General features: G+C 40.9%; 1 protein-coding gene across 2 annotated transcripts; it reads left to right on the plus strand.

Moving 5' to 3' along the window:
* Positions 1-8424: 8424 nt before the first annotated feature.
* LOC135182924 (leucine-zipper-like transcriptional regulator 1) lies at positions 8425-26802 on the plus strand. 2 transcript variants are annotated; one of them, XM_064157537.1, is made up of 8 exons: positions 8425-8663; positions 18754-19016; positions 19755-19834; positions 20621-20699; positions 22219-22265; positions 23757-23877; positions 24798-24984; positions 25316-26802. In XM_064157537.1, the coding sequence occupies exons 2-8, from the start codon at positions 18854-18856 to the stop codon at positions 26004-26006; spliced, it is 1368 nt and encodes a 455-aa protein (XP_064013607.1). In that variant the 5' UTR covers positions 8425-8663; positions 18754-18853; the 3' UTR covers positions 26007-26802. The 2 variants fall into 2 exon arrangements, with proteins under 2 accessions (XP_064013607.1, XP_064013617.1); XM_064157547.1 differs by lacking the exon at positions 8425-8663 and adding an exon at positions 9077-9592.
* Positions 26803-27669: the final 867 nt, after the last annotated feature.

The following is a 27669-nucleotide window of genomic DNA, read 5'->3' on the forward strand; positions in this document are numbered from 1 at the left end:
CTTCAAGTTATGCCAAGCATGACTTCTTTCTTTCCCTGCCCCCACCAACTCCATTTTATTTTTCCAAATGAACTTCTCCAGTTTAGCATTCCTGTGACTGATGCATCCAACAGAACAAGCACTGGTGCCTACATGCCTCAAATTGGATTAACACTGCCACAAACCTAGTACATGACCTTGGGCAAATCATTCATTTTCCCTGGATCTCTGTTCATAACTTGTGTCACCTGGAGCTTGTAAACTCTCCATGACAGTGTTTCTTTCATCTACCAGTATCTACAATACCTAGAGTGAAGAGGGTAGGAAGGTCCTGCTGAGAGATCAAGACAGGTTAAATCAATGGTCTGAGATGAATGAAGTTTAATGAGATCAAGTGCTGCGTCCTGCACTTTGGTCACAACAACCCCAAGAAATGCTACAGGCTTCGGGAAGAGTGTCTGAAAAGCAGCCTGGTGGGAAACAGATCTGGGGGTGCTAGCAGTGTGTCCAGGTGGCCAAGAAGGCCAAAGGCATAGTGGCCTGTATCAAAACCAGGTATCGTGCCCATGTACTCAGTCCTGGTGAGGCCATAGCTTGAATACTACAGTTCTGAGTGCTGCAATATAGGAAAGACATTGAGGTCCTGGAATGTGTTCAGAGAAGAGCAACAAGGCTGGTGAGGGGTTTGGAGAGCATGTCATATGAGGAGCAGCTGAGAGAGCAGGGATTCTTTAGTCTGGAGATAAGAAGACTAAGGGGAGATCTTACTTCTCTCTACAAATACCTGATAGGAGGTTGTAGTGAGACTGGTCTTAGTCTCTTCTCCCAAGCAACTAGCAACAGGAGGAGAGGAAAAGGTTTTAGATTATGCTAAGGGACGTTTTGATTGGATGTTAGGAAAAGCTACTCTACTACTTAGAGTGTGGTGATGCATTGGAACAGGCTGCCCAAAGAGGCAGTGGAGTTGCCTTCTCTGGAGGTGTTCAAGAAGTCTGTAGATGTGGTGCTTCAGGATATAGTTTAGTGGTCATGGTAGTTGGGTTACAGTTGGACTTGATCTTGAAGGTCTTTTCCAACCTTAATGATTCTATGATTCTATGATTCTCTTCTATTAATAGATTTGGGTTGCTGTGTATTCAACCATAAGAGACAATTCTTAGTCTGGAGCATCCCAGAGTGACAAATTTATGCTAGGACTATGATGACCTACAGAATAAGCCACAACAGGAAAGGAGTATTGAGATATTCATACCCTGACCCTGCTAGGCTTCCTTCTGTGTACATTCAACACACATACTAGAACACTTCTGTCAAGCATCACAGAATTAGTATATTATCCTCAGACAGCATACAAATGATAACAAAAAACACATATTAAAGATCCCAAGTCCATGGAACCATGCATTTTGCAAGAATAAGCTTTAGACATGTTAACACAATTTCCTTCTTACAGTTTTGCCAAGTAAATCACAAGAGCTGGCTGTGGTAAAACACTCCAAGAACTTCCTTCCCTGTCTGAAACCAGAGATATGCTACCAGGCCCCAAATAGGAAATGCCTCAGCTTATTGATTACTAGCTTTCTTGTTGGAGAAAATTACCTTGCTGTAAGATTTCCTGAACTTGTCAGACATTTCTAATACTCAGATTTGGGATGAGGGAACTGAAGCTCTTTACAACGGAGAGACCTGTCACCATCTATACCAACAGAAATGGAGCAGAAGCACAAATTTCATGTTCAAACATATTTGCAGACTTCTCCTAGTATTATCTCACATGCTGCATAACAGTATCACAGTATCATCAAGGTTGGAAGAGACCTCATATATCATCAAGTCCAACCCTTTACCACAGAGCTCAAGGCTAGACCATGGCACCAAGTGCCACGTCCAATCTTGCCTTGAACAGCTCCAGGGACGGCGACTCCACCACCTCCCCAGGCAGCCCATTCCAGTGCCCAATGACTCTCTCAGTGAAGAACTTTCTCCTCACCTCGAGCCTAAATTTCCCCTGGTGCAGCCTGAGGCTGTGTCCTCTCGTTCTGGCGCTGGCCACCTGAGATTGATACATAACACATGCATAGTACATTATCTCAAAGGGCTGGTTTGGATATGATCCTATTTCACTAAAGAGCTGAGTTAATCACCACTTCTTAATATGCAAATATAGTCCAAAACTGATTTAGTCTCAGAAAAATAAATACTTTCTAAAGCAAACAAACAAACAAGTTAACATTTGCAGAATTATAATTCTATCTGAAAATAATCGCACCATTTCCCCAAGTATTTCAAAATAAAAGCACAGTATTTGGGATTAGAAATGATAGAAGCATTCTTCAAATATTTTAATCATCTAGACTGGAAACTTTAAAACAAAGACTTCAAATGCTGACTTCTGTAGTGAAGGTAGCTTCATGTTTTACAGCCAGCCATAGAAGAATTTTCTTGTATCTTTATAGAATACTGTGTATCAGCCTCAGGGGTTAAAACACAGGTATGTGAAAAAGCATTAAGGTCAACTGTTAGAATTTAGTGTAGCCCATAACAGCACGGAACTGAAGCTGGGTGCTCTCGGTTTTTCATGGCCACAGCCTCCATACCTGTTCACTGTATTTAATAAATTGCTTCAAACTTTATTTATAGAATCAATAGCCAAAATACTGCTTCTCAACATCTGGTTCATAATCTTCTCCCAGTGATGCTGGTACAACTCAAAATTAAATTGAATGCCTTATGTAAAGTCACTCCAAATTTATGATGGCACAAGGAAGAAGTGAACTTGGTTCTTTCGTCCTTATAAGATGTCTGTATTTGCAGCCCAATAAAATCACCTACAGTTACATACTCTGTGGCATCAGAGTGCCATCCAGTGGTAGCTCTCAAATCTGTGTTTGCGGGAGACAGAAAGTTTGACTAGCAGCCAGTACTGGTTATAGCTGCCAGAGTGATAGCTACACTAGATACAGATAGATAGAAATTCCCAAGTAGTTACTGCTAGGCTTAAAGGAACATTTCTACTAAAGACTAATATGTTTTTCTTTATTAAAGTGATCAGTTCCCCATATTTTAAACAATGAGTGCTTGTTTTTTGCTTGACAGTAGGAGCACACTGAAGTGGAAGGCTCCTAGGCTAGCTATACTCAGAAGCAGTGCATACCACATTCATAGCATATGCTGCATCTTGGCTAATAAACTGCTACTTTTCAGCCCCTCTGACAACATGGTTATTGTTCAGTTCTGATAGGAAAACATCACTGATAATTTAAACATCCTTGTACAGAGCTTCACCATTCACTCTAGATGTGGTCTGTGCAGGGGACGGGGTTGGAAGTGATTAAGCTTTGAAGCGAGTTTCAATTGAATGCTTAGGCACTCAGACATCAATGTGACTACTGATGCTTCTGATCTGCAAGGAACAAGCCCTGAACTCAGACCTTCCACATCCTGAATAAATGCTTCACCTGCTCTAGTGTATAATAAAAATGTCCTTTTTTAGAAGAAATAAGTACAGTCACAGTTGTGAAGACACAGTCCCACAGTCATCCATTAAAAGAGTTTGAAGATCACCTCTTGAACTGCTCCAGGTACTCAGAGTAACACATAGTGTTCTAGCTCCTGACAGAGTTGAGATACAAAGGAGTGCCAAGCTGCTTAGCCCTGTTGAACTGATGCAGATCTGGGAACTTAGAAAGAGACTCTATACAGCAGAATAGCTTATGTAAAAACATATAAAGTGTTATGGAAATTTAGACACAATTATGGTGGTAGGCCTGAAAGGGTAAACATGGGCTTATCCATTCCCTGGCTTGCCCAGTCATGTTCCCCCGCTCCTCCTTCTGTGCTGGAGGAGGCAACCGTGGGAGGGGAGGTCAAAAGCCTTGGCTTCACCTAATACTCACTATTAGGTGTCATTCTGAAAGTGCCATTCTGAGTGGCTAATCCATGTCCAATGCCCCATTAGTCTCAGGCCAGATATTGATAAAAGAGATAAGCAGGCAGCACAGGGTGTTGCTGCTGCCTCATTTTGCATCCTGAATTTGCCTGGAGAGCTTACCAGGAACAGGCTTTAAATGCCTGCACACTATCGGCCTGCATAGCCAGTGTGACACTGTGCTGAGACTGCACATGGCAAGACATCCTGCCTGCACCTGAAAGTCCCCTGCCAAGATGAGAAGTCCTGGAGATAAACAGATTCATCCAGAGGAGCCAGAAGACAAGGTCAGAGATTGTCTGCCTCCTTTCCCCAGAAGTCTGGGAAGAATCAAATCTTAGCAGCCAACAAGACAGAATGCCCTGAAAGCGTTTGGGTACTGTCTGGGACTGTGGCTAGCCCCATGAGTAGGGTAATAATAATTTTGTGAGTAAATACTTAAAAGCCTCTTCCAGTATAATGTTTGCATTTGCCACTTTAAGAAATAAGTGATCCAGTTTTGCCTGTTCCCTGCATGTATAAATTTCCAACCTGTGCATTTTGAACCTTGTGAATGAGTTTTCTGGTGAGTTTTAATGTTAATAAACAATTTTCAGAGTTATTAACAATCATTGCCTGGATATAAAAATTAATACAGAGTATTAATTTTGCATAATCCATCACCACAATGCAAGGTCAGACACAGCTCATTGGGGATTTTCAAAATTGCTGTTTGAAATTCCCAAATTCTGCCCTAACCCCTTACTTTTTGGACTTGTATGGCCAGTAAAATAAATTCTAGTTAAAACTCCATAAATTTCATGTAGATTTTATTGACCTACCTTATTCTTGGTCTCACCCTCTGTCATGGAGGGATTTCTCTTATTCCTCCTCTGTTAGGGGGAGGTGAGAAATTAATTTGAGGCTGTATTAATTTTTTATAAAATTATTTATTAAAAATTAATCTTGACAAATTTGTACCACCCCCAACCACTATGTAATCAAGTTTGTTGTGCAAAGTTATGAAAACAGTTGGGATATATTTACAGGGATTTGATTATTAAATGGAAATACCAAATTATCAACAACTATAGACAGAGATTCCCCTAGGCTTAATGCCTCCTAACAACTACACTGTTAGCCCAGCAAGGGCTGAAACTATGCCTGCTCTGAAGACAGAGGTAACTTACATTACAAAGGAATTAAAGCTTGCTTAAATGTGTTGCTCTTAAGTATTAGTTATTAATCACCCTCCCGGGATTGTGCCACTGCGTGTGCCCAGGATTCGGGTCTCGGTGAAGCTGGAATCTGTCCCGGCTTGCAGGGAATGCTAAGTGTTCCCAGTGGCTGGGATAAACAGGATTTCTCTGACCTTCTCTCCTGGCGAAGTGGTCTCTGCCTCGGTGCTGCTCTTTCTGGATGCTGTGTGTGTCTCCAGGTGCAGGAGAAGGATTTGTCCATGTAGCTTCTGACACGGTTGTCTCACAGCTAGCAGGCTGTGTTTGTAGGCTAGCAGACAGTCTGAAAGATCTGCTGGGCCTAGATCTTTCCAGGCTTACAGGACTGCTGGCAAGCAGGGTCTGCTGGGCTGCAGGGAGACTTGAGCTCTGTAGATAAATGCAAGATAGCAAGCCAGTGTGTACAGCTGCTCTAGGCTTAGGCAGGGGGCTCTCAGCTCCCTATATATGTATGAAGCACAGGCGTGCATGCGCTCTGCTTCTCAAAGGGTTCGCAGACAGCTTAACTGTGCCTTGAGATCAATGCAAGAGGTCTGTGCCTCAGTAATGTTTGCAAGAGAGTAAGGGCCTGACTCTGTGTCTAGGCCATGCAAGCAGGTCAGGGCAGCAAGATGTGGATCAGAGAGCTGAGTCTGAACAGCTAAGTCTGGATCTCTGAACACATGGTGCTCCTTTGCACTTCTCTTTATAGACTCTGACTCTAGATTTGTGGCTCACTTGGCCATCTAAGTGACCAATCAGGTTGGCAGTAAGCCCAAACCTTACCTTAATAGGCAGAAGCTGTTTGCCTGGATCCTCCCAATTGGGGATTATCTGGGCGGACCCCAGGGGTACATGGACTGGGCGTGTGTGTGTTACACAACCTGTTCACTGCCATGGGTCCCTGGCAGAAAAACATGTCCAGGCATGTAGAGGCATAGGGAGGCCTCAGTTTTGGGGCTGCTGCCCCTCCACCACACCCTCCACCTTGACACTCACACCTCATATATTTATAGACATTAATAAGATCCCCTCTCAGCCTCCTCTTCTCAAGACTAGACAGCCCCAGTTCTCTCAGTCATTCTGCACAGGAGCTTGGTCTAGCCTAAGTATATACAAAGTTTCCTGAAATACTGACAAGTGTAGAAACTAAAATCTAAACTAACTTTTTCCACTGAAGAATAAATACTTGAATGCTGGAAATGAAGGCACTTTCTTCAGGACTAAATATGATTCTACCTATTAATTTGGAGTGGTACAACTGCTTTGAAACTATGAAGAGACCAGTAAATCATTTCTTTATGTATTTTGTAGCTATCCTCATAATATAGATGTGTGGCAAAATGAAACAAAGATTCATTTATGTCTCAAAGTTCCATAGCAGATAAGAGAAATTTAAAATTTAAAAAAAATCAGATATTTTTGAAGTTTTGATTCCTTTTCTGCTGATGAAACTCATGATGCAATCCACAATTGCAATTGCAAAAAACTTTACACCTCCACTTTGAAACAAAGTGGAACCCCAAAACTTATTACCAGAAAACAGATATCACTTGGTGTCCTCAGGATTGACACAGTTTCCTTGCATTTGTTCAACAAAATGGGACAAATCTTTTGCCGAGTCTTTTCTCAGGTGAGCTGCCTTCTAGAAAGTATTTTATTGCTGGCTCCTCTGCATAGGCAGAACAACCTTTTCTACTTGGAATACAAGTGCTTTGTCATTGCAAAACGCTGCAGTGGGCAGTTGCAGTGACAAGATAAATACTGCCTTGTCTAGGTGAAGCTTTGGAGCAAAAGTGGGCTACAGAGAAAAGCACAACTTAGAATTTCTTTAAGCCTTATTTTGAGGCTTGCTATTTAGGTAATAAAAACTATTGTTTAAAGGGTGTCTAAATTTAGTGAAACCTTGTTACTTTTCATATTTGATCCGACTAGAAATGAAAGGACAATTGGCACAATTGCACCCGTCCAGGGCACAGACCTCAAAGGATGAGCCAAAATGAAGCACTTCCTGCAGATACCTAAGGATCTGCCACCTCCTGTTTCTAGTGTGGACAATATAATGATGGAAATGATTCGTTGGTCTTTTGTTTAAATAAAGCATTTGGGAAAAGAGCTAAAAATAAACACTGATTCATTCCTTGTCAAGGAAGTTTCTCCTGTCAATTATCACATTGTTACTGCTGTTTTTAATCTAGTCAGATGGTGAGATTGGCAATCCCTTCTGCAGGGGCTTCTGGGTGTTATTTTGTAGAGAATCTTGTTTGAAGGACTGATTACTGCTTTTATAGGAGCCAGTGGGAGTTTGGCCACAGTCCTTCATGCATGTTAATTTGAGGGACTTCCAAATGCTAGCTAATGATCTCAGAGTTCTTTTTATGAAGAATGTGTGGGCTTGTTTCAGGGTTTGGTTTGGGGGTTTTGTGTTTTGGGGTTTTTTTTTTGTTTTGTTTATTTGGTTTTGATTTTCTGCTAGGGCTTTTTTATTATTCCTAGCAGGAAGCAACTATAAGGGTCTAGGGAAAGTTCTGCATGGTAGGTCTGGACTTGCCTCTAAGTAACATCCAAAGGCTTAGCATTAAAAAAAGAACAAAACCCATCAGCATATATTGTTAGCATGCTCAGATATAACAGGCATAATATAATTGAAGGTACTCATGTTATTCAGCTAGGCCAGGCCACATGTTTTGTATTGATATGGACTAGGTGTAACTATCAGTCTTGACATGCGGTAACTGAAAAAAGAATTACACTCTTTTTTAGGAGCAACACTAAGCAAAAAGTAGTAGACTACACCCCCAAATATGTCAGTGTTAAGAAGAGGCACATGTGGGCAGGGCATTTCCATTGTGACTACTTTCTGAAGACCCCTGTAGCTGTAAAGGATAAACAGTGAGGAGAAAAACAAACAAACCCCAAACAAAGAGAGGCAAACCCGGCAGAAGCTGAAGCAGATGAGTAGAAAGCCAAGGACACAAGTCCAAGCAAGCGCTGGGGCTGTGGCTCAGAGGAAAGCATAGAGATCTTTGGGCCAAACGCTGACTTAAAAGGGCTTGGAACTGAGTACCAAAACAAACTGCTCCCCGTACTCCCTCTTCCCAACAACAAACGAGGGGGGGGGGGGGGGGGGGGGGATGTGTGTGGAAAGAGAGAGAGAGAGAAGGACGAAGTTTGTTTCTGGCTGCGTTCAGGCCAGAAGCAGGAGTTTACACATTTCCCATGAATAACAGCATTGTGCCACAGCGTTAAACGACTCCGCAGCCCTCCTCCCGAAAGAGCACCCAGCCCGAAGGACCTCGCAGCCGCTCAGCATCACGGCTTCCCGCCTCCGAGACCACCCGCTTCCCCGCCTGCCTGCGGAGCCAGGCTTGCCTGCGGCCACGGCGGCCACGCTAGGGCCGCAAACGCCGCCAGCTTCTCCCCGATCCTGTCCCCACCCGAGGGACAAGCCGCAGCGCCGCGGGCGGACGGCAGCACATCGAGCTGCTCCAACACCCGGCTCTGCCAGCCGCCCCTGCCGCCCGCTCTGGGCTCAGCGCCGGCCCCGCCGCCCTCGTGAGGTGAGGGGAAGGCCGGGGAGCGGGAGGAGGCAGCCAAGGGCCCTCGGGAGGGGGTTTCGCTGCTAGGTGTTGCCTGGGCCAAGGGGGAGAGGCCCGGCAATCCACCCAGGCCCGCCCGCGGCAACGCCCCTCGCCTCGCACTGTGCCTAGCGGCCTCCGGGCGGAGCAGCCACGCACCCTGCTGACGGCCTTTGCCCCTGCCGTGGTGCCGGCTGCCCGGGAGCTTCGGGAAGGGAAGAACCCACCTGCCCCCTCCGCCGCTCAGTGTGTGTTCCCGCTTAGCGCCTGGGCGGGGGATGAGCAGGGTATAAGTGTGCCCCTGTGAAGGCAAACCTGAGGGGAGACAGCGGGTGAGGTGTGAGGTGGACGGTGGACTGGGTTTACCCAGACGAAAGTAGTGGCTTTAAACGGGGTAAGAGTAAATCTAAAAACTGAAAGAGGGCTGATGTCGACGTAAGGAAGTTCTTTACTATATGGTGGTGTGACAGAGAACCGGGTTGCCTGTGGAAGCCGTGGATGCCCCTTCCACGGAAGGGAAGCTAGATGGGGCTTTGAGCAGCCACGTCCGGTGGAAGGTGGCCTTGCCTATTACAGGGAGCTTGGAACCTTAAGGATCCTTAAGGTCCGTTATAGCCCAGACCATTCTATAATTCTCTACCCTGTTAGATCACGAAAAAAACCAACCCAACCAACCAAAACCCCAAACAAAACATACTTTGTTGTTAATGTTCCATGCCCTGTCAGAACCAAACCCCCAGCTGGGATGGTGATCTGTTGCACTCAGGGAGGTGCACGCTTGGAGCAAGGGCACGGCAGGAAGGGTGGTGATGGGCTCCAATGGCTCCTGCCAGAGCAACTCCGGTGCCTGCCGAGGAAAAGCCAGCATCTGTGAGGCTGTTGTTGCCACCCGAAGGAGCAGAGGGAAGTTGGTGAGGACACTGACCAGCATTAACGCATGCACAGCATCACCGAGAACACTTAGGCAGCCTTTTAGTACACACACAGTTGCACCGTTGTACACCAAGTTGCTTCCGTCCAAAGGTACAAAAAGAAACAAAGCACAGAAAGGAAGGAAGTGCTCTGCAGCCAGGAGACTGCTGGGGAAAGGGAACCTGTGGCTTCCGTGATGCTGCACAGGAGGTCTGTGGTAGGGCCAGCCAGAACTCTTGTTTCCTTGCTTACACTTTAGGAGATTCAACGCCCTTTTGCTCATTCCTTTTTCCACAGTCAAAGAGCATAAAGCATCAAAATGCTTTCTACTGAGCAAAAGACAAAAAAAATGCAGCCATCCAAAACTCAAGCCAAAGTGTATCTGGCTTGGGATGAATACTGGACCATGTTAGCTTAGAGTGGGGATTTTTCAGAAACCCAGGCTCCAGTCAAAAATGTACCCTGTCATTTGGAGTCTGAATATGAAAACAGCTTGCAAAACATTTTTTCAGACTTTTAACAAAAGAGTTGGTCCTTCTTTTGCTCTGGTATCTAGGCTACGTTGTGCAGGCTCAGGCATACCACTGGTTTTATTCACATGAGTAATTTCATTTGAATTTGGAGTGAAAATGTGTATGTGTAAAGTTACTTGTATGCTTTCTGTCTCCTTTGTATATTATGTGAGTTTGTTTTGGTTTTTTTTTTCCATTTGCTGGTGCATCTCAGTAACTGTTGGCATTAAGGTTATTGTGAACCAATCATGGTTATTATTGCTGTTGGCCTGTGTGACACTTGTTTTCTTTGCCAGACTAAAATCCAGCCATTCCTCTCCAAGCAATCTATCCCAGCTATGCAACTGTACACTACAATGCAACCATCTTTCACCTGACTGTGAAAATTCATCTTCTTTATAAAATACCCCTTTTGTACTCAGTTTTGCCTCCAATCTTTGCTGACAGTCTCGCCAGTTGTGCCATTACATTCTTTCTCACTCAAGTCTCTCATGATTTCTCCCATACTGTGTAGTCTAAATTCATACTGATTTTAACATGATATCTAGATGTTTTAGTATTTTCCATATGGAACATCTTATTATTCTCATTGACAAATGTCCTCTCTTTCCTCCCTCCTATTTCTTAAAGCTGCATCTTCTGCTATTCTCATAACCTTATATGTCTTCTCTATCCCGTTGCTCCATGGTTTTCTAAGGACAAAATATTTTGTGAACAAGAAAAACACAGTCTTCTATGAAGTGTGGCATTAAGTTGTAATTGTGGCTGAGTTTTATCAGATGTTCCTTTACTTTAGTCAGGGAATATAAAGAACAAGCAAGTAAAATTCAGTTATTTTGTTGTTGTTGTTGTTAATGGAAGATAATAGCTTTTCATTCTCACTTGATATACTCTCACCTATCAGGTATACACTATAGAACTCTAATCCCTGCCTGAAGAGAGCAGGCAGACTGGGCAGCCACTGACTCCTTTGTCAACCAGAGTCTTCCTAACCTAGAAAATTTTGTGAATTAGCATGAGTAGACTCTCCCCTAGGAAATAAAGTATTTTGAATTTGCTTTGGCAGCAGGTCATGAGCTGTCAAGAAGATGCATTCAGTCACACCTAAGTACAGATTTATTATATTGACTCTCCAGGGCATCCACCTACTGTATCTTGAAAGAATTCTACTAATAGGTTTTTGCGATATTCCCAAATGATGCCTTCTAGGAACATTGAGAACTGCTGTTTCCAGGGGGAAAAGGTGATGATCCCATGCATTGAAATAACGTGTTTCCAGTGGTGTCAGTATAAATTACTGCCAAAGAAAGGCCAAAAGGCCAAGTATGTCTTAGAAACCCCTGTGAACAAGGTGGAAGTTTCTCATTCCTTTTATGTTAAAGTGTGAGGACCAGGAACTGCATTTCCTCCCTCTGCCATATCTAGAACATGAAAATGTACCTTTTTGTCTCAGTTAACATCCAAAGAGCCATCTTGCTGAAGTGACAATTTATGCTCAGGATGTCTACCCCAGTTACATGGGAGGGCAATGGAGACTAAGCTCTTGAAGTGCCTGTGGATGGAGTCACCAACAAGATCTTAAGTAAGATTTCAAAAGCAGATGAGATTGCTGAAGTATTTTATTAAGGACCAAGAATAAATAAAGCCCATACACACACTATTAGCAGCATAAACTTTTGATTAAGCATGACTAATAAACTGGATTTGTGTGTCCATAACACGCTGTATTTGTGCCACCTTACAGAATTATATATTCTGTTTCTTTCTCAGAAACTTCTCTCAAAATTGAATTACAGTCAAATGATTAATTGCAGTGCTAGAAATCATAATTAACAGATGACCTGGGGAGATCTACTATTGAAAAACATATATTCTACTTTTCCTTTTGAAAAAAAACCCCACCACTTAAAAAAAAAAAGCACCAAAAAAACCCAAACCACACCAAACCCAAAGCACCACCCAACTCAAAACCACAAACAAAGCCCAACAACTGAAATTTTGATTTACTGAGGAAAATAAGCCATGAAAGTAAGGTAGCATAAATGTTTTTTGGTCTGCACCATAAAAAACTTATTTTAATATAGTGACAAAGGTGGTTTCCTGATTCACATACTAGACCTGTATATAAAGACATGACAATTGTAGAAATATTTTAAATACTGAATTTCTTTTCTCCAAACCATCCCTTCCACCATATGTGGGCAACAAATTCAATATTTACTCTATTACTCCAAACCAAGAACTATTTGTTTACTGAAAATAAAACAACCCAAAAAAACAACCAAACAAGGAAAAAAAAACACCCTAGAAAGTATAAAAATATACAGTTGCTGGTTATTTGATGAATTCCTACATTTTTACTACTGTAGAACTCACTTTGTAGTAGAGATGGAGTAATCCTAGACAGTAATGATGTAAAGGATTTATTTTCTGGGTTAAAGGATTCTAGGAAAAAAATGCACAAAAAAGAATGCATGAATAATATCCATTTGCAAAATTCCATTTTGGAGTTACATGCAAAAATGTAAATTTGTACTGAAATTTTAAAATTTGAGCTTCAATATCTGAATAATCTGAATAAAAGAAATGCAGTATCTTACCTGCAGAGCTCCATAAACAAGCAGACAAGCTGTTCATGAGGAGAGATTCATGATGCACTCATCTGTTTTGCAGTAGAGGTGCCAATGCCCTCAGTGGTCTAGGATTGCACACTCTAGAAGTAGTAGTCACATATATAAGTTTACAGTATATAGAAACTGTCATTACACATTACTGTTTTAGAAATTACCTTTGAAATACCTGCTCACTACAAAAAAAACATTCTGAAACACTGAACTGTAACAGTGATAGTGCTTAAGAATACTCCCCTAGACATGGTAAAATTCAAGTAGAAGTTACTGAACGTAGAAGCCTTTCAGATGGCCTGGTATAGTTCATTATGTTTGGTTTATAAAGGTAACAGGAGTAGTGTTGTTGTGCTTGAAAATAATATTTCTGAACTGAGAAATCAGGATGGATCTGTGTCCCTCTCAACATCAAGTTGGCTAGCAAGAAAATACAGCATGGGTCATTAACAAAAACCAAAAAAATCAAAACAAAAAACCCAAAACAAAAACAACAAAAAAAACCCCCAAAACCCAACTCAACCAACCAACCAAAACCCACAGACCTCCCCCTCAAAAAACAAACCAATCAATCAAACAAACAAACAAAATAAAACCTGCCAGGAAATCCCTCTCCTCTTCCCCCGCCCACCTCCATGAAAAAGATTTCCTACTTTTTACCCCCAATATGATTGGTTTTATATCTCCTTATATTTCAAAAGGCTTGATCCTTTAAAATCTGATACTTCTGAGCATATTAAAACCAGATGGGTATTAATCAGGGGACCAAAGTAGGAAAAGAGCTTTAATGAAGATCTGTTCATGTAATACTTTAAATAAATAAATCATTTGTCTGAGAAACCACATCTAATAGAAATATAAATAATTGTATAATGAACAGATAAACTACATTTCTTGAAATGATTTCTGTCTTCCTACATTTCCTGAGTTATTTGTATTATGAAACAGTAGTGAGGCGCCATTAATTGATATGCACTCTGTGCTGTAGTTACTGTGCTAATTGCAGCTCTTTAGGTCCTCATCTCACAGCTCCTCCAGCCTTTTGACAATTGGGATTGATTGCACAGGAGCTATTTTAGGACGAAATGGCAGAAGCCTTTGGAGAGCAGCAGACATTTTTCTGCGTGCTACAGCTGTTTGGAGAAAAAAGAAAAAAGTTGGATAAAAATGTTCTGAGTTGTCTTTCTGGGTATTTTTTTTAGAAATTCTGCTGAAGTTAGAGCTTCTTATTGGTAAGCGACCAAGTTGAAGCTGAGGTCAGTGTTGCTCGGTGACATTGTTCTCAGAAGCCTAGCAGTCTTTCTTTGGAAATGGGGCTGGTAAGGTAGATGGTCGCTGAACATCAGTGAGTCTTGTTCTATAGTAAGGCAATCCAGGAGTCAAGTTTGTAATTTAAAATACCACTGATGAAAGGCAAGATTCAAGATAAAACTGAGAATGTGTTTTTTCCCCCCAACTCTGAAATTAAATACGTTGTTAACTGATCTGCTTAAGTGATTGTAGCTCTACTTCCAAGAATGCTTTACTGAGTCAATGGCCGTGATTCACAAGGGTCAGCTGATGCTCAGAAGGTGCGATAAGGAGGAAACACCCATTCAGGGAATCTCTGATTGGCCTTTTGTTATCCTATCCAGCTCACTGCATTACACAGAGTTCAACTGAGGTAGACAAACAAGCGGACAGGATTTTGTTGCAAATCTACTGTATGCCTTCCTCTCTAAATGTTTGTATAACAGAAGGCAACGCTGATAGGAAGAATAACAAACAGAGGTATGTGGAAAGAGTAATAACCAGTTTTATAGCTAGGGGGGGAAAAAACCAAACAACCCAAAACCCAAAAAACAACCCAAAGAACACCCGAACAACTACAACAGCACCAAAAAAAACCCCAACCAAACTCAAGGGGACAAGCCACAACCCAATTTGACCTTTGTACAGCGTTAATATCAGAGAGTATTACTTTTTTCCACATTAAATTATATTGACAGCATTTATACCTTGGCTTACTCACACGGCACTGCATCATCAAATTTGAAATGTTTTGCTAAAGGAGGTGCCTTTATCCCCATTTTCTGTGGAAGTAAATAAACGAATTGGCTACGGTTACACAGAAGCCTGGATGAGTTAGGCAGAGAATGTGTTTCATGACTTCAGTTCCTTTTCTCTTTCCACTGGCATGTCATAAAGTGGTAGGGACATGCACACCTCTAATGTGTCACTACTTCATACCTGCTAATTCCCCTGGACTAAATGTTGCCAACCTTGCATTCTTTCAAAGACAACCTACAAAGAATATACTTCCATTTTCTGCAGCATATCTTACAGTACTAGCTTACATTAAAAAAAAACAACCCAGTTTAAATAGCTAGTCTTGTCACAATATTCTTCAAGAGATTCTCTAGCATGTTTTTATCACTGAATATATTCCACTCTTACAAATAGTAAAAGTTACAGAGAAATTAGATGATAAATTAGATACATGCATTTCTTCAGATCAAAAACAACAACATAAAATATAAAATATGTCTGTCTCTTCTTTATTTTACTGTAATCTTTGTTTTCCCCCTAAGTATGTGCAACTTCCCCTGGACTTCTTTGTAAGTACCTGAAGACAGGGATGCAGTAGGGAATTCATCTTGTAAACACTTCCTGGGTTCACTTTCTTTAAGAATAAATAGTGATAAGTCCAGATTTCAGATAGAGAAAATGCACACATTTTTCAAATAGCCTGTTTAACACCTGACAGATCTCACTGTAGCACATTGTCTTACTGTGCCTATTTGAGTTCAGTGACCAAAGTAATCGTATTTTGGAAAGGTGGTGTCCTAGCTTTCTCTGCATGTGGCAGAGCAGTCAGTCATACCAGGGAGATACTGAGCTACAGTTTGCTTAGTATTTTTAGGACAATACTCCAGAAAATGCAAGGATGTATTCAGCATGTTTATGGACATAAGAACTTGTTTTACATATCTTTTTTTTTTAACTGCTAGTTTACAATGAATCCAGAAGAACATTGATGTCCCCTTTTCATAACATGGCAGCTTTTGATAGAGATACAGATACTCTGTGTTCTCTGTACATACCCCCTTACCCTGTCATTGGATGCACACAGAGCAAACTGTGCTTACACTGACTGTCACTGCCACACATACAGTGAAATACAGTTTTACACAATGAACTTCAAGACATAGTTCACATGTCTTAAATTACACTGTGGAAATGCATGTAGTGAAAATATTTGTATGTAGATCTGAGGGGGAGGGCTTTGTTTAATCTCACCTGGTCATTACTGTGTTTTTGAGTAACTGTTCTGGCTTAAAGAAAGTTTGAACTACTGTTTGCAGGAAATAATTTACATTTCAAACAGTACCTGGAAGTGTTTTCTGATCTGACAGCAACATTGCTGCTTTTATGCAGCATTCTTGTGAATTAGATTGGGAAACTGAAACTTTAAATCTAAGGCATCTCTTCAGAGAAGATAGCCTCTGGGAAGCATGGTGGCTGCTTTGAAAAGTGCACTTGGCACACACAGGCAAAGCCCCCAGTGGACTAAGCTGGAAGTTGATGAATAGCCCCAGTGCCTGGCTGCACTGATGCTGCTGACATGAAGTGCCCAGGCTTTGTAAAAGCTTCATGACTGTCTTCACTTTTCTGAAGAGAGGGAGGAAAATTTCCAGCCTTGTCCCTGCTTTGCTCAGAAAGGCTTGTGGGCAACAGCTGCAACGAAAATCCTCTGTAGATGTAAATGTTTTTGTTGCTGTACATCCAAAGCAAATCTACTGCTTTGTTGGTTTTGCTGGTTTTTAAAATTAGAAATAATTGGGCCAGGTAGGCATAGGTTTAATTTGTAAATGGTCTCAGTTCAAGAGAATGGATTTGCTGCATAATTGTGAGCTGAGAGTTCTGACTTTCCCCTCTGGGATGCTAAGTAACTTCTGCTTAAGTGTGATGTAAGTGTGGAAGACTGTAACTGTGGAAGAACAGGCAGGGTGCAATGCTTTGAAGTATTTAAGAGTTAACAGTGTGTCAATACTGATAGATTGTTACCCTTCAATTTCCATCCTAAGTCCTCAATACATCTGCAATCAGGCTGAAAGAGTCTTAGAACTAGGAGGCTTTGTGGTCATGATGTATTTTAAAGATAATTAATAGAGCAATGTCATTCCTGGTCCTTCTGTCCTTCTGATCCTTCCAGTCACTAGTAGTATTCCTCAGGGATCTGTGTTGGGACCACTTCTTTTTAACATTTTTATTGACAACCTTGATTCAGGCATAGAGAGTTTCATCAGTAAGTTTGCAGATGACACCACGTTAGGTGGCAGTGTTGATTTGAATGAGGGTAGGGAGGCTCTTCATATGGACTTGGCTAGATGAATGGGTCAACATTAATGGGATGGGTTTCAACAAGGACAAATGCCAGGTCCTGGACTTGGGTCACAACAACCCCAAGCAATGCTACAGGCCTGGGGCAGTGTGGCTGGAGAGCTTCCCGGCAGAAAGGGATCTGGGGGTTGTAACAGACAGGCAGCTGAGTATGAGCCAGCAGTGTGCCCAGGCAGCCGAAAAGGCCAATGGCATCCTGGCTTGTATTAAAAATGCTGTGGCCAGCAGGAGTAGGGAGGTGATTGTCTGCTTGTACTCAACTTTGGTTAGACCACACCTTGAGTATTGTGTTCAGTTTTGGGCACCTCAGTACAAGAGAGATGTGGAGGTGCTGGAGTGGGTCCAGAGGAGGGCAATGAAGCTGGGGAAGGGCCGAGAGAATAAATCTTATGAGGAGTGACTGAGGCAGCTGGGGCAGGTTAATTTGAAAAAGAGGAGACTGAGGGGAGTCCTCATTGCTGTCTACAGCTACCTGAAGGGACATTGTGCTGATCTCTTCTTACAGGTAATTTGAGACAGAACAAGAGGGAATGGCCTCAAGCTAAGACTGGGTAGGTTTAGATTAGATGTTAGGGAGAGAGTGGTCAGGCACTGGAATGAGCTGCCCAGGGAGATGGTTGAGTCACCGACCCTGGATGTGTTTAAGGGTCGTTTGGATGTGGTACTTAGGTATATGTTTTAAGGTGAATCTTGTAGAGTAGGATTATAGGCTGGACTTGGTGAGCCTGAGGCTCTTTTCCGATCTGGATGTTTCTGTGATTCTGTCCTGACAGAACACAGTGTCCTCTCGTGGCAAGCGAAGGGATCGTGTCGTTTTCACTAGATGCGTCCTGACTTCGGCTGATTTACAGAGCAAAGTCTAAATAAACGCTGGGCAGCTGCTAAGGCATTACTTCAATCTGCAATAGCAGTGCTTCCTGAATTTTATGTTTTATTTTCAGTATGTTCTATTAGCGCAAGAAGTGAGAACCTTTCTACCAGACTGCAAACACAGCGTATTGGGATTTATCACTTCACCCACATTCTTTGTAAAACTTGGAGCTCTGGGAGTGCTCCTGTCCCAGTGGTACTGATATAAAACTTGGGGAGTCAGCATTTCAAATGCTTCACTTATGTTAGCGTACTATCACAGATGATAGTACTATCATCTATGTTGATAGGAAAGTTGTTGATAGGAATAAAAAGAGTGCTTCTGTCCCAGTGGTACTGATATAAAACTTGGGGAGTCAGCATTTCAAATGCTTCACTTATCACAGATGAACAAAGTTGTGATAGGAATAAAAAGAAAACAGTACATCTGTATTGTAAGGTTTTGCCCTATTTTCTATCCTTCTTTTTATTTTTATTTTTTCTTTTTCTTTTTGTTTTTCTTTTTCTTTTTTCTTTTTCTTTTTCTTTTTTTTTTATTTTTTCTTTTCCTTTTCCTTTTTTCTTTTTTTTTTCTTTTCCTTTTTCTTTTTCTTTTTATTTTTATTTTTATTTTTATTTTTATTTTTGTTTTTTTCTTTTTCTTTTTCTTTTTCTTTTTCTTTTTCTTTTTCTTTTTCTTTTTCTTTTTCTTTTTCTTCTCCTTCTCCTTCTCCTTCTCCTTCTCCTTCTTTTTTTTTTTTAATCTCAAGCTATTTTGTTTTCTTTACACAGACCAAGCAGGGTTTAAGCCCTGTCCCCAGCATATTGAGACCTTTCCCTGACAAGGCTGTCCTTTGCAAGTTAATACTTGGATAAGGTCCTATTTGTCAGCATGAAAGGACAAACTGCACGCTGTGGTTGGAAATCTGCACCCCAAAAGCAGCTCTCTCCCTGTGATCGATATAAGCACACCTGTGTTATTTGCAGAGGATTTGTTTATCTCTATGGAGGAAGGAATACTACCAGTCTTAGGGATTTTTGGAGGTATGACATAGGTAAGTTTGCCCTTTTCCTTTTATGTCAAAATTAAAGGGATTCCTGCATACAGCCATCATGAAACTGGGGATGCTCAGTAGTGAACAGGTTAACCACATTTAAACTGTCTCCATCAAACTGATGGATAAACTACATGTTGTTCCTGAGCAAATGGTGTGCATTTGTTTCTGTTGCAGGTGTCCCAGAAAGTTTAGATTTCAAGTCTGATTTTATTTTTCTTGACCAGGAATACTGAGTTATTTAAAATATTCTAATCCTAGCAAGGGATATCGGAGATACAGCTTTCTTGACTCTAACAAGCAAATAGTTTATGCATGGAAAAGTGCACAAAGGGAGCACATGAATACAATACCTTGTGAGATTGTATTAATAATATTTGTAGATTTTTTTAACTCAATATATATTGTGTTCCCTGTTTGATTGTTGTTACTAGTATAAAACAGAATTGTGCTAGGTTCATTCTCACAGAGTAGTTGAATGTTGACGTAGATAACAGTGTAGCATTAAAATAAAAGCAGTAACAAGATCAATTTCTATTACATTTAACTTTACTAAATAGAAAAATGCACATATTTAATTTTAGGCAAAATGCCCCAGTCTTCTGAACTAACAGAGGGAAAAGATAATAAAAGTCTTCATTTTCCTTATTGACTGTTAGTACAGAGAAATTCAAAGCCTTTTCTCTAATGTTTATGTGTTAAGTGAACCACTGTCTTAACTTCAGCTTTGGTTTATAGTGAAAAATGAATGGGAAATGCTGGACTGCTCAAGAGATGGTCCAGAAGAACTGGAAGAGCATTCAATGGTGGCTTATAAGGTAGTAAAGCAAGAACTATATCATCTATATCCTAACACATAGCTGTTTCCTACTACACAATGATTTCCTAGTGTAGAATGAAATAAGTTGCCACAGATTATTATGCACTGAAATACTATACACAGAAAATACTTTTGTGTCCCTGCAATTTTGGTTGTAGCAGTAACAGTGTTTTAGAATCTTTCTGAATAAAGTGACAGTAGTTCAGCTTTTTAGCAGTGTGGAGCTCCCCCATTTCCTCAGTCAGTGCTCTACACATAATAGTAATACAAAATAAAGACCTTGGCAGCACAATCTTTGACTTAGTCGTGTAGTTGTAACAGTTACTCTAAATTTATTTGCATGATAAGCTACAGCACAGAAGAGGGACAGAGGAGTGAAGGCAAATAAGAATTACAGCTTTGACTAAGGGCAATTTTGGATATTGAGAGCTGCAACACAATGAAATATTTCTATAAACATGCATAATCTGCTATTACCTGAGCAATGCCTCTGTCAGCTCCAGATCTGCAGCTCCGGAGCTGTCCCAGGTTGACAAGGAAGAGAGCAAGTGGATTTGGAATGCCAGCCCCTTTAAAATAGCAGAATGTTTATCAGGGTTTCCTGCTGGGACAAGATAAAGACGTTAAAAGTCGGTGGCTTTTTGTGATTGCCTCTTTAAGTGTTAGTAGATCATCATATTTATTGTTCTTAACTATATTTCAGTGTTGACAGGCTTTTCATTAAAGAACAGATTTAAAATGTATTCACCTACCTGTAAGTGACAAATACATTTGCATTTTGCAGGGCACCCTGTGTATTTTTGGTGGGATGGTGGACTCTGCTTTCACGCAAGCAAAAACTCCTCTCTGGATATATGACATTGGTATGATAACAATAGACTGATTTTTCCACAGGACATTCCAAGTCCATAGGTACTAATAAAGAGTAAGAACTAAACTGTTTGCTGCTGCTAGTAACATAGCCTTCCTTAGGCTTTACAAGAAATAATGTGTGTAAAACTCTGTGCATATTCACCCCCTAAAATGAGACTATTAATTTATCAAAGAAAGTACTTGACTGTAAATTTTCAATGTATTTGAAGGTCTCAGAATTTTCATTCCTCTCCCCCTGCCAAGTTTACTATTTGATCATAAACCTCAATAATTATTGCATATAACATTTAAAGGTTGTTTTTTTTCCTTAAGCTACATAAAATTGTAAATCCAACCTTTTTGTTTCATTATGGAAGAAAGTAGATCTCATCTTGTATTTTTACTGAGTAAATACATAATCTGGCAACAGATTGAATGGTGGGATAGGGAAAAAACAAGTGTAAGTAAATAAGAAGGTGCAAAATTAACATTAGCTTTTTTGTAACACAGTTTTTTTGGTTTTTTTTGTTGTTTTTTTTTTTCCTTAAGGACAACCATTTGGGATTTCTTGAGTGTGTGTTCTAATAAAGGCAGTACAACACTTGAGTTTAATAGCAATGTCATACACTGCATGTCTTCCCTCTGGAAATAATATGTATAATAATGTCTGCTTATTTTGATGTCAGCTAGAGGAGAGAGAGATAGATACTGATTTCTTTTTGAGCCAGTAAATCTTGTGGCAAGACCAAGATTTAAATTTATTAGCTTCTTTTGCTACTTCATTACATAACCTTAAGTCAAGGTTGTTGTTTTCTAAAATCCCTTCTCTGTCATCTATCATTTCTCTGAAATACCTGCTAAAAGAACAGAAATTCTCAGATAGAAAATATTTCAGACGAAAGCCTCTTATTATACACAGAACTTATCAGTGAAAACTGGGAATGAGTTACTCAAAATTTGTTGCATGTTTGGTTTTCTCATGGTCATTATTTAAAAATCTGTCCCAACACATCTAGCTTTTAGCAGTGATGGCTTGCACTGATGTTTCCTTCTGCTTCTGGTGCTGGGTATCTGATATTTCCTCTCCATCATGGTGATCATAGATCAGTAATTTCTGACTTATAAGACTCTGAAAATGAACAAGAAAAATGAGGCTGTTGTCATAAGGTTTACATCATTGTAATAATGAGCCATACATCCATCAGTAAATCTGGGGTTTCTGCAAGTTCAGAAAATGCTGGAAACCACAGATCATTTCTGCACTGAGATGTTTAGCCTTAGGAAAGAGTTAAAACAGGACGGTATCTGCATGATTCAGTATCAGAGAAGGATACATGAAAACTAAACTATGTTTCCTGTGAGTCTCTTGGTACGGCTTAGTGGGAAGCCAATATCTCTGTCTTTGTCAGTGGGAAACACCAGGACGAGATTTACTTGAAAATTAGATCTGTAATTTGAAAAATTAGTGTTGGAGGAGTGTCCTCTTGTGGCCTGGGATGTAAACTGCGCTTTATTAAAACAATTCCCTAGATTCTGCAAGATGGACAGAGTGCTGTAACGTACCAGCAGAGACTGAGGTAAGGAGCCAGGAAGTGGTGAATGTGTGAATCAAATGCCTGTTGCTTTGTTGATTAAACAGATTGCTTTGAAATATGTTCCCCCAAACAGTTCCAATCTCATCTCTTCAGAGACATGTGGCTATACTTTATTTCTTTACACTTTCAGCAACTAAGGCTTTTTCCTTCTTTAAAATAGTGTTTAAAAATACTGCTCTTAAATTTTAAGTGCTATAAAAGAAGTTAAGTCCTCTCCCTTACTACTGCTTCTGTTTCTCTGAATTCCTTATCAAGACAACTAATTTTAAATGGAATATTGCAACTGAGCCTGAAGTGCTTTTTAAAGTACAGTTGTGAAAACAGATTGGCAGTCACACTAATAAATTTTGCAATGTGAAGTGCCACAGCATTTTTCATTTCTCCAGTCTGAATTCGTGGACTCACCAAGTTACTGACGCTGCTAAATGAAACCTCAGTGGAAGGATTTATGTCTTGGTCTTGTGAGATTTGTTTTACATCGCTTTGTGTAAAGAATGACTTAGCTTTTGCTACTGAAATTTCCTTCTCACAATTTTACTATACTACAAAATTGCACACAAAATTTGTTAGTATGTGGCCCAGTTACTGCTGTGGTTACCTGTGTCTGATGAAGGATTCGTGAGAAAATTTGAGACAGCCTGGTCATTTTTTGTGGGGAAAGGAAAAAAGAAAAAAATGCTGTATGTTGATAAAATTTTGTTTACGTGCAAAGAACATGATGGAAATATGTATCAGCTCTTACATACAGGAGTAAATGGTTTATTGTAATTGCTCTAAAGCGAGCATAGACAACATGACATCTGTCCCTTCCCCCCCTCCTGCCCCAAACTAGGCTGTTTGAGAAGAAACAAATGAAGAACAACAAAAGAGCAAAGCCAAGCACTTGCTTAGTATATTTTGTTTTGGCTTTAGCTAGGTCTCCCCAGGTTTGGGTAAGCAAGTCTCAGCAGAGCTGAATACTGCGTTGGACACAGTGGGAACCATTTGGTTTCCTGCTCAGGGTCTGGGTGTAGCCTAGGACTTGTGGTAGGAAAAATCTATACCAAGCAGAGTGAGAGTTACTCTTTTGGACTAAAGTTTCCTCAGTGTAGAAAGTGTGTGCTTAATGATGGAAAGAGCTACACCCCCTCTATCCCATTCCCAGAAGTTGCCTGATATACTTACAAGGTGTCCTGAAACTCTGCCTAGTAGTAGTTGTGAAGCACTGCTGCTGATACGAGTGCAGAGGTTGTAGGCAAGTGATCGTGTGGTGCTCTTAAGGGAGAGTTACTCAGATTTAAGAATGGTTTGTAATTGCATCCATACAAGTCTCCACCGGTGGATTTATTCCGTGTATTGAAAGCAACTTAACACAACCCAAATCCATGGTATTCATTGCTTGGGAACACCTCCAAGACAGACATTGCTACAGATAGGACTTGGTCTATTAACAGTCTATTAACAGTTCTTCATCTTATTATTAAACTGCCTTAGAGCTCGGCTCCAACTAACAGAAAAGGTCACAGTGCAGTAGTGTACCACTCCAGCATGTACATCTACGGGGGGTACGTTGGCATCAGAGGCATTTCACAGGAATTTTGGACTTTCCATCTTGGTAAGTTAAAAAAGCAGGATGAGGTTGTCATCTAGTGTAAAACAATGATTGCTGCAGGAAAGTGTGGCCTGCTCTGTAAAGGAAGTTTTTTCAGTAGGAATGGTGTAATTAGTTTTGGCTGTTGTTTGGCAGCATTTAGAGATTAATTCTGTCAATTAAACTAATACCCAGCTGAATTCAGTTAAACTGTATTATACTAGAAGAAGTTTTGCAATATTTTTAGAGCCAAAAAATTGGGAGTTTTTTTTTTTTTTCAGCACACACTAAGTTCTTCAAGGATTACCGAAAAGTTTTGGTTGCAGCAGAGACTCTGACTTCAGACTATTAATGCCATCTTTTGAATTTCAAATTGAGAACTGACCATGGGGAGCCAAACCTGCCTGGAGATGGTTTCATTAGCATACTCATCATTAATCTGCCGGTTGCAAACCAAATGATTCCCAGGGACATCTTAAATGGGTAACTTTTGTTATCTGGTAGCCATTCAGTCACTGTTTTGAAATGAATGGTGGCCATCTCGTACTTCCCTCCCTCACAGGGAGAGTAAGCAGAGAGATTAACGAAGGAATGTTTTTGTTGATTGATTCTTCCTCCCCCTTACAGGTAGGAAATTATCTTTCTGTGTTGGAGTGAACAAATTAGCAAAACCATAGGAAAAACTGCTCTGTAAATAACATTTCTGTAGCATCTGTCTTACAGCATCTGACACTTATGTTTAAAGTTTATTTCAAACGAGTATTTTAAGTGCACTTTTTCAGTGTTTGATTTTTTCAAATGCCCCTTTTCAATGTTGGAACTTAGATTATAATAAGCTTAGAGCAGAAACCCTCAAGTCCAATTGCATAGTTGCTTTGAAATAAAACCCTCCTCAAATACTAGGGTAAATTTGGTACATCTATACATTAATATTTTGCTTTCAGATACCAAAAAATGGTTGTGCATTTCCACCCCATCTGACAGTTCTGGCCCAGGAGCTCGGCATGGCCATTCTGCAGTTGTTTATCACACAGGCATGTACCTCTTTGGAGGACTGATGGGACTGACTGAACAGAAGGACTTATGGAAGTGGGACTTTGTAAGCAGCAGCTGGTCCAACGTCAGAACAAGGTAAACTGTATTATTTGTGACACTAATTTAACACACACACACAGAATTAATCCTACCATTTGATACTGCCGTTTTGGCAATTGTAGGAGTTGTTCAGATCATGTGTAGTACTGCTGCTGCTTCTGGGGCTCCAGTTGGCTTTGCTGGGAAGAGCTGTTGGCAACGCATTGAGGCAGCTGTCAGCAGTGAAATTTTGATGTCCCAATGCAGCTGTTTAGCAGCCACACTTTCGAATGAGAAAATACAGAATCAAACAAAAAATAAGGAAAAAAAAAATCAGTGTTCATTTCCTATTGGTCTCCCTTTAATTGCTGGTTTCTCTTACATTTAGCCTGGGACCTTCTCCGGTAGTAGGTCATGCTTCAGTAGTCTTCAAAGACTCAATGCTGGTTTTTGGTGGAGGGATTTCAAATTCCTGTCCTAATGATGACCTCTGGAAGTACCATTTCCATACACAGACATGGAAGAAGCTCAGGAGCACTACAAAGGCAAACTTTTCTCCTAAGATGTACCACTGCATTGTGGGCATTGGTGTTGATTTCCAAACTACCTTAGATTTCACTAATACACTCCCCAGCCGTTGGAAGAGTGCACAGAAGGACCATCACCGGCTGGTGACCATCCCAAAGCACACTCGTTTCTGCAGTTACTTCCGTCAACAGCCAGCATACCAAGCCTTCAGCAACGAGGAAAGAAATGCAATTGAGATGAAAACCTTCAGTTTGCCTCTGGAGCCAGCAGGGTTTTGTGCTTTTCAATCCACGTCAGAGGCACAGCTGGACCCAAACAGGGCAACAAATATTGAATCGAAGGACAGGTCTCTATGTCTGTTTGTCTCTTCAGAAAAAAAGACTTTTGCTGCTGCTGAGGTTATGGAAGAGGAGGAAGAAACCATTGCTGAGGACTCAACTGCAGTGAATGATGTTAACTGTAATACTAATGTGCTGCTGCTCATCGGAGGCAAACCTTTGTCCAGCTTCTCTGAGATCTCATTCTGGCAAATGGAGTTTGATACCTTCTAATTGCTTTGATTACAGACTGAAAGAATAAATTTCCACCAATGTGCCAGTAGGTGGTAAACCAACTGCTTGCCACTGTCTTCAGTTTCCTATCAGTATGCTGGGAAAAAAAACCCTAAACCTTCTCATACTTGCTGTGAACTGGTGTTTTACAACATGAGAAAAAAAAAAATCTATATTTAAGTCACAACTTGCATGCAAGTTGCAGTTTCCAAGAGGAGGCTGTTGGAATACTGCTCTTCTGTGTTACATTTCTTCTGGTCAGTTTTTAGCCTTTCACATTACTGTAGCTGATGCTGCCTCACAAGTCAGTACTGCAGGTAACCCCCACTGGCTCCACAGTGGCCATTTCAGGGGCAAAGCCTGCTCGTTCTGCACCCATGGACCTGTATTTGCATCAAATTAGTCCATGTTATGGTCATATTGGAGGGGTTAATGGCAATGTTTTCTAAGTTTAAGAGTTTGTTTTCTTGAGAGAGTCTTTTTTTGCACAAATGTATTTACAGTTAAGATGGCCTGTAACAAAGAAATCCATCAGACAAGTTAAGTAAATGGAGCATAGAAGATACTCAAGATGTGCACCTAAAACTGAGGAGGTGAAACCAACAGGTTCGCCCCAAAAACCATGTGCGACATCCAGAGTAAGCACATTACACCTGGAAGAACAAAACAGTTTCCCAGTGAATGCTGTTTAATGACTGAGCACAGGATAAAAAAGGGTTTGACTTTGTTGGAAAAAGAAAGGGGAAGGCTTGACAGCAATGGCACAAATAAAAGCTCTTGTGATTGGTAACTCAGATTTCAGCCACAGAAGGATTTCTGCTTTTCCAACTCCCTCCATTCTGTCAACCTTTGTACTGTTTGTTACACATTTCCTCTCTATACTGGTAAATCCTGAGTTCATTTTAGTTTGTTGAAAAGTTTGTAAAAGTTCACAGATTCATAGAATGGCTTGGGTTGGAAGGCACCTTAAGACTCTCTAGTGCCAACCCCCCTGCCATATGCAGGGACACCTTCAGCTAGACTACATTGCTTAAGGCCTCATCTAACCCGGCCTTGGACACTTCCAGGGAAGGAGCACCCACAACCTCCCTGGGCAACCTGTTCCAGTGTCTCACCACCCTCATTTTAAGGATTTTTTTTTCCTAATACCATCTTCCTGGCCTTCTGACAATTTCATCCACCTGCAAGAAGAAATGTTGTTGTCTGAAGTTATTGGAAAGCATAATTAATACTTCTGGATATTTGAAATGATCACTTTTATGAAGTTTCATGGGAAAAATGAATTTCAAGTATTTACAGGTACTTCCATTACCTCTTCACAACTAGCTGGTATATGACTTCCATAGGAAAATCACAGATGAGTTGACAAAAAGCTACTTAGGAGCTATCTGGACCTTCCATGTCCTTTGCTTGGAACCAGAGAGGATTGCATGCTGTCCTGTAAGTGAAGCCTGCTGCCCTTAACAGCACTGTGTGCTCATTTTCTGAGCTTTCCTGAATGTAAAAAATATATTTAAGTTCTCAGATAGAACCAAGAACCTACATTTCTGGACAACAGACATGTGCCCACAGGCTTCAGCCATCGTGTGGGATTTCAGCCACCCTTAAGGGCTGCCCAGGCTTTGAATTTCTCCTCCAAGAACGAGGAATTGCCCACCTTGGA

Source organism: Pogoniulus pusillus, chromosome 2 (genome assembly GCF_015220805.1).
Source record: "Pogoniulus pusillus isolate bPogPus1 chromosome 2, bPogPus1.pri, whole genome shotgun sequence".
Classification (NCBI taxonomy): Eukaryota; Metazoa; Chordata; class Aves; order Piciformes; family Lybiidae; genus Pogoniulus; species Pogoniulus pusillus.